The sequence below is a fragment of the Eurypyga helias genome, unplaced genomic scaffold (assembly GCF_000690775.1).
Source record: "Eurypyga helias isolate BGI_N326 unplaced genomic scaffold, ASM69077v1 scaffold2315, whole genome shotgun sequence".
Classification (NCBI taxonomy): Eukaryota; Metazoa; Chordata; class Aves; order Eurypygiformes; family Eurypygidae; genus Eurypyga; species Eurypyga helias.
This window is the reverse complement of record NW_010253177.1, coordinates 8,728-17,650: the sequence shown is the minus strand read 5'-3', so window position 1 is coordinate 17,650 and position 8,923 is coordinate 8,728. Positions and strand designations below refer to the sequence as shown.

The window sequence follows — 8,923 nt, the reverse complement described above, 5'->3', positions numbered from 1 at the left end:
AGTAGGAGGCACTTAGGGGGTGAAACAATTAACCAGGCTTGAGCAGTTTGACATGGCCAGAGCCAAGGAGGGTACTTGCCAAATGTCAGATGCACCCTCTCCGCCAAAATGGCCATTCACTGCAAGGAAAATATTTGGGTTTGGCACAGTCTCCAGCTGTAAGCATGCACATCTTTCTTTTCTCTCATTTATCCTCCATGACAACACATCCAGCAACCTTGAGTCCTCTGCCCATCGCTCTGGTTCCTCTCTCAGATGTCTTGCTGGGGAAAGCAGCATAGCTTATGCTGCATTACAGAGTCAGCTCTCCATTATCTGGGCAAGCAAGAAGCTGGAGAAAAGCTTGGAGAACATGTAAACTGTGGGAGTTGTGGGTACTGAGAACAAATACACCACAGCAGCTCTGCCCAAGAGCATTGCAGATGTGTCTCCATCTGCAACATAATGAATATTGGTATTTTCAGAGGGCCTGGTATTCGGTGGTTGCCGTTTTGTGCATTGATGCAAGCCTGTCATGTCTTTAAAACACAGAGTATGTGTCAGCCGAGGGATGCTGAGTGATATGGTGATATTGGGCACTGGGAGATGAGATTGCAGGACCTGGAGCCCTGCACCTGGTCGTGGGAACACAAGCCCACATACACACCCACAGAGATGCTTCTGTTTTGGCACTGTCTTAGGTTACCTGAACTCCACAGAACACTTGAAAGAGCAGGTGAAAAGGGGTTTGGTAAGGCTGCAGGCAGGCTGTGAAGATAATTAATAGGGATCGCAGGGAGGGTTGGTGACATCTCCAGGTGGGCAGGGGAAAGTCAAGTCAGAACACGTGGCGAGCCTTTCATGACAACAGGTGGAGATGTGTCCTGGCCTCAGAGCCAGGTACTCCACTGGAAATACACCCATCAAATCAGTGCGTGCCAGGAGCTTGCATGAATAGAGTCTGATTAGGGGGTCAGAATTTGCAGGGTCTTATGTTGGTTAAGCCACTGTATCTTGGCTTGAGAAGAGGCACAAGACCTCCTGGGCTACAAATCTATGCAGGCAGAAAATAAAGAGTACTGTAGATCCAACTAGAAAACATGAAGGGGAAATTTACTGGGAAAACCAACAAAAATGTGGTTGAGCTGTTGACTGGAATTGTATCAAATAGGGCACTTAGTTGTCTGCGTTCATCCAGGCTCTCCTTAGCCATGCACTGCCCGGAGCGCACAACAGAATGGCTCACGTGGACTTTCTCCCCCCTGCCACAGGCATCCCAGAGGATTGCCAACCAGCTGCATGGAACCATTGCCTTGGTGAGACCTGGCTCCAGACCCTGCCTCCTGGAAAAAAGTCCTTCGGGGACAGCAGTGTCCCCTCCGGCAAGGAAGACTCCTCTCCCACTGGAACGTGAGCACAGCCCCAGCCTTGAGGAGTTGAGTTACCTGCTTGTGGGTCGCGATGTTGGGCTGATCCATGGCCCATTGCAGCTGTCCCACTGGGCAGACAGTGATGAGATGGCTGGTATTCACTGTATCTGCCCACCTTGCTCTCCAGATTTCTTTCACAGCCTTTTTTTTTTTTGGGGGTGGGTGGGTGGTGGAGGGGAGGGTGGTCTTCCCAGTTTACACCAGCAAAAAAATGACTGGAATCCAGCCTGACAGATCAGCCTCTCATTACTCCAGGTTCATCAGACAGACCCATAAAGCAAACCGGGTGCCCCCACCTCCAGCCCGGAGGAGAAGGACATGCCTCCCGGGAGGCAGCCATCCCTGCTCCTCCTTATCTGTTCTAATGGGCTTTTCTGCCGGGCTTAGCACCTCCCCGGGGTTATCCCCCCCACTGATCTCAGAAGAGCAGAGGGCTGAGCAAAGCCAGTGAGTTCACCTGTAGGGACAGCGAGTTTCCCAGAATTGGAGTAGATCTGCTGAGCATTCCCGGGAAAAGCTCGCACACTCAGAAGCTGCCAAACAGCCAGTGATAGCAGGGACTTGGTTTGCAGGGCAGGTTCATGCACTGACCTCGTTGGCATGGCTGTAAAGATCTCCCACTGAAGGAAATTAGTGGAGGGTGGGCTGTTCTTCTGTCCTGGAGGTCTTCAGGCCCACCAAGGCATTAAGAAAGCCCAATGGGGGGTAGTTAGGGTGCTTCTGGCTGTAAGGCATGGTTTGACAAGGGACTTCTCAGCAGCACTGCTGATGTGAGCAGTCACTGTGTTCCCCCCTTCACTCAATCCCTGCCTGGAGCTGCTGTGGGACAGGAGAGCTCTGTTGGATGGTGGGATGGTGATGGTTTCCTGCAGTGTGTCAACACCCACTGCAGGCTGCCTGACCCCCGTGGCCACTGGGACCCTCCTCCCCAGCACAGCACCTGAAGGCACGCACAACGCACGGGCCAAGAGCTGCAACAGGGCACAGAAAGAGCAGGAGAGACCACGTACATCACGTGTAGGGGCTAGGGGATCATGTGAAAATTCTCTAATTAATGTGAATTTTTTTTCCTGCTTCTTTTAGTTATTTAACAGGAAGCACACCAGACTCCCCCAAGGTTACTCCATCCTATGAAACCCTAAAACTGACCACCCGGAGAGAGCAGCTCTGCCTCCTCCACAAGCACCTTTCCCTGCACCAGCTGGGGCTGGTAAGCAACTGTGCCTTAGCCGACCGGGATGGCAGCAGTTCCTCCAGCCATTTGCTCAGGGCCAAAGACCCCGATGGCAGGATGCAGCCACGTGATGGCTGGGAGGATCGGGCAGCCTTGCTGAAGCTCCCTGCTGCCATGGTGTACGTGAGGGATCAGCAGCTGGAGGAGAAGTTGCACCTCCTCAAGCACAGGGAGCGGCTGCAGCATTTCCTTATGCAGCAGTGCCAGCTAAGGCAGCGGGCAGATGGAGACTCAAAGCTTGTGCCTGAGGAGCGGCCCCTCTCCCCATGGCTGAGCATCACGCCAGGATGCAAGGAGGAAAGGTCCTTCCTAGAGGATGCTGCAAATGGGAAGGAAGAGAAGGAGCTTTGGCTGAGCCAGGACAGCTCCAAGTTCCGAGAAAAGGCAAAGGTGCCAAGGGATGATGGTGCAGATGTGCCGCTGGATCTGTCAGACTCTGGCCGTGGCAGGGAAGCAGGCTGGCAGAACCGCCGGGAGCCACGGGGGACCAGCAGCCCACGGCTGAGCCCCGGAGAGAGCCCGGCTGTGCCAGCAGCCCACAGCCCCTGCAGCAGAGCTGAGGCAGAGCAGGACTACTTGCGCTTCCCCTACCACTGGCCCAACACCACCAGGGCACTGCCTGGTGCTGCCAAGGAGGAGGAGGATGCAGCTGTGGTGAGTAAAGCTCATGTTGGCATCAGCTGTTGGCTTCTTTCCCTCCCCAGGGTGTCCGGCACTGGTGCCAGCACCATTATGACCACCGTTAATGAATGGCTTTGCTGAGCCAACAGGAACATATTTGCACATGGCAGAGCCACCTCTCAGCTCTGGCTCTTGTTCCCCACATCCCCTCCCCTCTGGTGCCCGAGGGGTTTCCATTCACGTCCCAGGACAGGCATAGCCTGTGCCCCCTCCCATCGGTTGGTGCTGGGCTCCCAGCACATAGACACACCTCTGAGATGCTGGTCCCCACAGGTGTCACAGTCATTGCGTAGGGGCTGGGGACGGCCCTTTCCTCCGGCCTGGTGATAACAACATTTTTGCTCCCTGTATCCTACAGCTCTCACTTTCACAGGCACATCTGAAAAATAACTCCACGCCAAGCAACCCAGAGGCCCTTCCAGAGACTGGGGTGAGACTGGCTGCCAGTGGACTGAAGGGAGAAGCAGGTAAAAAGCCCCAGGCAAGCATGACATTTGAGAAGGCAAGAGCAGAAGGTACATTTTGGTGAAGGTATCTCACACCAGCAGCTCTCTGGGCTGGGCTTTGCATGCACCTGCAATCCCTGCTGACCACAGCAGCTAACCAGCATAGGACACCCTTTCAGGGACATGGGTGCTCCTGGCTCCCAGATCTTTTGGGCCATCAGGGGAACTTTGGGTTTCACATTTCCAATCTTGACTGTTCAATTTTCAACCCTCAGGATGCCCCAAATTCAGACTCAGTATATCTATAGGGAAAAAATAACCCTGGCTGTTCTGGAGAAAATCCCAGTACCTCTGCCCAGCACAGACCCAGAGCCACCCATGGGGGGGCCCTTGCACACCATGCAGAGCCCCCTGCACTCAGCTGCTGGTTGGCATTGAGTCCTCCAGGAGCTAAAGAAATCAGTGTAGCACCGACACATTGGCAAGACCTGGAAAAAATATCCCTGTCTGTTCCCCCTTGCTCCAAAGCATGCCCTGTGCTGGCACTGCACGTCTGGACTCAGCGCAGAGCGACGGCTGCAAGTACCTGCAGCAGATAGGACAGGATGCTGTCCTCCCTTTCTCTGCTCCATCCCCTGTAAGAGTTCTTTCCATTCCGAAAAGCAGGAGTCCCCTTAGTCTGGGGAGACGTGGTGCTTTCTCCCTGCCTGACTGCTGTGGGACGTGGGTGCCCGGTTTGCCTGGGTGGGTAGGAGGCAACAGCCATGGGGAGCAGAGCAGGAAGCACGTCTGCTGAGAGCTGCTCAGTACCAGCCTTACTGGCTCGGCCAGAAAGTTGAGCTCTCCCGGATTAGTTGGTCTGAGCATGTCAGAGCGGTTTGGGAACAGTCTCTGGAGCAGGATTTTGCACAGTGGCAAAAAAAAAAAAAAAAAGAGGGGGACTCCTCTGTGATTTACATGCTAAGGAGATAGCATCATAGCAGAAGAATTTCAGTTGATTACATTATGGGTGTGGGAACACAAGACTTTCTTCAGTTCTCACCTTAAGGTTAACACAAAGCCCAGGAAACAATACACAAATACTTCTGCACTTTCTAGTGAACCTTCACCTGCAGAAGGATGAAGTTGAAGAAAGGATCAGGCTCCAGGAGTGCCTGAGAGCAGCACCGTCTGCTCTCCCACCTGGCCAGGGGCAGCAAGGGAGGCTGCCCTGCCGACAGTCCCATCCCGGCTAGACCCAAGTCAGGGTATGGAGGTCCTGGGATGCTCCTGTCCTTGGCAGAGCACAGAGCTTGCTCCCCAGCCCTTTCTGCCCCTCCACAGCCAGCATGGCTGTGCACTATGGGTGCAGACAGAGTGATGCCATCGCCGGCAAGGCTCAGTCCCTGGTCCGGGCAGCTGCGCTCTATGTAAAGGTTGGGTGCGTGTCTGGTGCACGCAGGTACATGTCTGGGGTTGTGTAGCCTCAGAGCCTGCGTGCAGCAAAATCCTTTTGCTGGGCAGGGCAGCAGTTCCCCTGCCTTTCCTTCCTCTGTTTCTCGGCACACGTTCCCAGCCGAGAGCCACTGACCGGAGCCAACAGCAAACTTGAGGGTTGTCCATTTGGGCCTCTTTACCCAGACACATTTCCTCTCACTTGGGTCTCAAACCGGAAGGCAGAGTCTGGGTATTTAAATATTCCTCAGCTTCCCAATCTGCAGGTGCCCAGGGACTTCGGGGCAGCACTTGCAGCCTTGGGTAGCAAAGTCCTACGGATACAGTTTTACTGGGAGCAGGTTCCCCAACAGAGTCCTGTTGGATCTCCCATAAACATTTATTTCAAGCCATGTAGCTCAAGAGTGCCTCTGCTTTGCAACACAGCTCATTGCTGAGTCTGTTTTCTGCCTTGATGGCTCTCAGAGCCTGGTCCAGTGGCTTTGCATCTGCTTGGGAGCTTGTTGGGCCTCCCACAAACAAAAAATCCTCTTCCCTGTGTGTTTCCTTAGATGATGATGATGCTGAGTCTGGGATGCAGGAATCTGATGAGCCAGACACAACAGACAGTGAGGTATGTTTGCTCTCCTCAGCCATTAGCTTAGGCTGTTGGGTCCAAGAGGTGTAAGATGGGTTGTTCCCTGCTGAGCTTGCACCGGAGGTGATGGCTCTTCCCGCACAAAGTGCCAAACCCCATTCCCACAGTTACCCAACTTGTTGCTGAGGGATAGATATCACGCTTTCCAGCTAGACAAGAGGGTTTCTGAAGAGCAGCATTTGTCACCACTCCATAGCAATGGTCACTAGGGTCCCCAGCAATGCTGACAGGCCATCAGCTCTCTGGGAAAGTGGGATAATTTGTAGACTGACTGCTCTTCTTGTTGGTGTAGGGGGCCACCCCATATGAAGATGATATCCTACAAGAAGCCCAGGCTGATGGGAAATATTTTTTCACCAAAGATAAAGCTCATGTGCTGCAGAAGAAGAGAAAAAGAGGACAGGATCCCTGGACAAAAGGTAGGGAGAAGGAGTTCCTTGTGTCCTCAGCTCAGGGCTGCAGCTTCTGCTGCTTCCCAAGGCATTCCTGTGAGAAATACCTGAGGGCACCCAGACGCCTTCCCTGCAGCAGAGGGGAGGGTGCTGCTCTGACGAGTGCATGCCACGCTGCAAACAAACGTTTGCCCAAGGTGATACAGTGGAGTCTTTCATTTCCCTGTGATTAGACAGGCTGGGCCATGTTTTGACAATGGCTGTATGTCCATCCAGAGGAGCCCATGCTAATGGTTAGCCAGGAGAGCCTGGGCAGGGTGCCCAGGAGAGCACTCCCCAGCACCTAAGCTAACAGGGCTAAGTCCCACGTGTTTGCTTAGCTGATCGGGGAGGTGGTGATTGGAGAAGGCCAAATTCCCAGGGGTGAGTTATTGGCATTCAGAGAAAGGTTTCTGCCTCCTCTGTTGATCTTCCAGTATGGCTGCAGAGGTTTCCCTGCTGACAGAGGAATGTGTTTTACCTGTGTTTCCTACAGGTGAATACGCAGCAAACTGCTCCTGATAAGGGTACGGGTAAGACAGGGCACCTGTCAAGCCTCAAAAAGTGCTCTGTCAGAAATAATCCACTACTAATCCCCTTTCTACAGTTGGTAAAGACAGGGAAGTGTTGACCCAATTATACATGTAGAGAGGGTTGTTGCTTAAGCGTGAAGGGAGCCTGTTTAACAGGCAAGCACTGCCCCTTGCTCTGTACCTGGGGGCTGAATGTGACTGCTTGCTCAGGGGACACCGCCTCACCTGAGTGAGAAGAGGATTTGCCCTACAAAACCAGTTACTTGGAGCAAGAGGGAGGAAGCTGCCCTGTGGTCCCCCATGGCAGATACCACCTGGCCCTCCAGGACTGGATGGGGATGTCCCGAGAGAGGGCTGGACGAGATTGTGGCAGGAATGGGGTGATGGAGGGGCATAATCCCTTTCTTGGCATGTGGTGTGTGCCATGTATCACACTGGAAGGGGGAGAAATCCAAGAAAAGCATCCCGCTGGTCTGGGTACCCTCTCAGGTACACTCCTGCACTAGGACAGTTCTCTGCCTGTTTTTGCTTCACATGCTGTTGCTGTTTCCAGGCTCTCAACAGCCTCCTCCAGGTACATCTCAGGTGTGGGAGGGGTTTCTCTTCATCTTTCCTTTGCTGAGTTTTGCTTCCTCCTGTGCTGTCCCTATTCTGGCACAAGGCTACGCTGACCTCATATATGTAAATCCATTGTTCGGTGGTTAACTGCTGTGGTCATCTTGTTCATTACAGGAGCAAAGAAGCCCATGAGAGGGAGAAAGAAAGTCAAAGTGGAGCAGTGCTCAGTGGGGGTCACGCAGGAACCAGAGAATCACAGAACTGCAGAATCGCAGAATCACTAAGGTTGGAAAAGACCTATAATATCATCCAGTCCAACCATCAACCCAACTCTACCATACTCACTAGATGATGTGCTCAAGAGCCATGTCTACACATTCCTTGAACACCTCCAGGGCTGGTGACTCCACCACTTCCCTGGGCAGCCTGTTCCAATGCCTGGCCACTCTTTCAGTGAAGAAGCTTTTCCTAATATCTAATCTAAACCTCCCCTGATGCAACTTGAGGCCATTTCCTCTTGTCCTATCACCAGTTACCTGGGAGAAGAGACCAGCACCTGCCTCCCTACAACCAGGGGGCTGTAGGGAGTGATCAGGTTTCCCCTCATCCTCCTCTTCTTTAGGCTAAACAACCCCAGCTCCCTCAGCCACTCCTCATCAGACTTGTTCTCCAGACCCTTCACCAACTTTGCTGCCCTTCTCTGGACATGCTCCAGCTTCTCTATGTCCTTCTTGGAGTGAGGGGCCCAAAACTGAACACAGTACTCCAGGTGTGGCCTCACCGCTGCTGAGTATAAGGGCACAATCACTGCCCTGCTCCTGCTGACCACGCTGTTCCTGATACAGGCCAGGATGCCATTGGCTTTCTTGGCCACCTGGGCACACCCTGACTCATATTTAGCCAGCTGTCAACCAACACCACTAGGTCCTTTTCTGCCTGACAGCTTTCCAGCCACTCTTCCCCAAGCCTGTAGCACTGCCAGGGGTTGTTGTGATCTAAGTGCAGGACCCAACACTTGGCCTTGTTGAACCTCATCCAATTGATGTCAGCCCATTGATCCAGCCTGTCCAAGTCCCTCACCAGGGCTCTCCTACCCTCGAGCAGATCAACACTTCCACCCAACTTAGTGTCATCTGCAAACTGACTGAGGGAGCACTCAATCCCCTCATCCAGATCATTGATAAATATGTGAAATGAGAGCCCTGGGGTACACCACTTGTGACTGTATGCCAACCAGACTTCACTCCATTTGCCACAACTCTCTGTGCTCTGCCCTCCGGCCAGTTTTTAAACCCACAAAGTGTACACCTGTCTAAGCCATGAGCCACCAGCTTCTTTAGGAGATGCTGTGGGAGACCGTGTCAAAGGCTTTACTAAAGTCCGGGTAGACAACAGCCACAGCCTTCCCCTCACTGACCAGGCTGGTCACCCGCTCAGAGAAGGAGATCCGGGTGACCTGTCCTTCATGAACCCATGCTGGCTGGTCCCGATCCCCTGGCTGTCTTGCACCTGCCGTGTGAGCTCACTCAAGATGAACTGCTCCATAATCTTCCCCAGTAC

At 53.3% G+C, this 8,923-nt stretch overlaps 1 protein-coding gene across 1 annotated transcript in view; it reads left to right on the top strand.

The window, feature by feature from the left end:
- The window catches only part of RBBP8NL (RBBP8 N-terminal like), a 14,827-nt gene that overhangs the window by 5,644 nt on the left and 260 nt on the right, over positions 1-8,923 (top strand). The window contains 7 exon segments of the mRNA XM_010152561.1: positions 1,251-1,414; positions 2,493-3,133; positions 3,200-3,297; positions 3,683-3,791; positions 5,756-5,819; positions 6,142-6,260; positions 7,538-7,615. Coding sequence (XP_010150863.1) covers positions 1,251-1,414; positions 2,493-3,133; positions 3,200-3,297; positions 3,683-3,791; positions 5,756-5,819; positions 6,142-6,260; positions 7,538-7,615 — 1,273 coding nt within the window.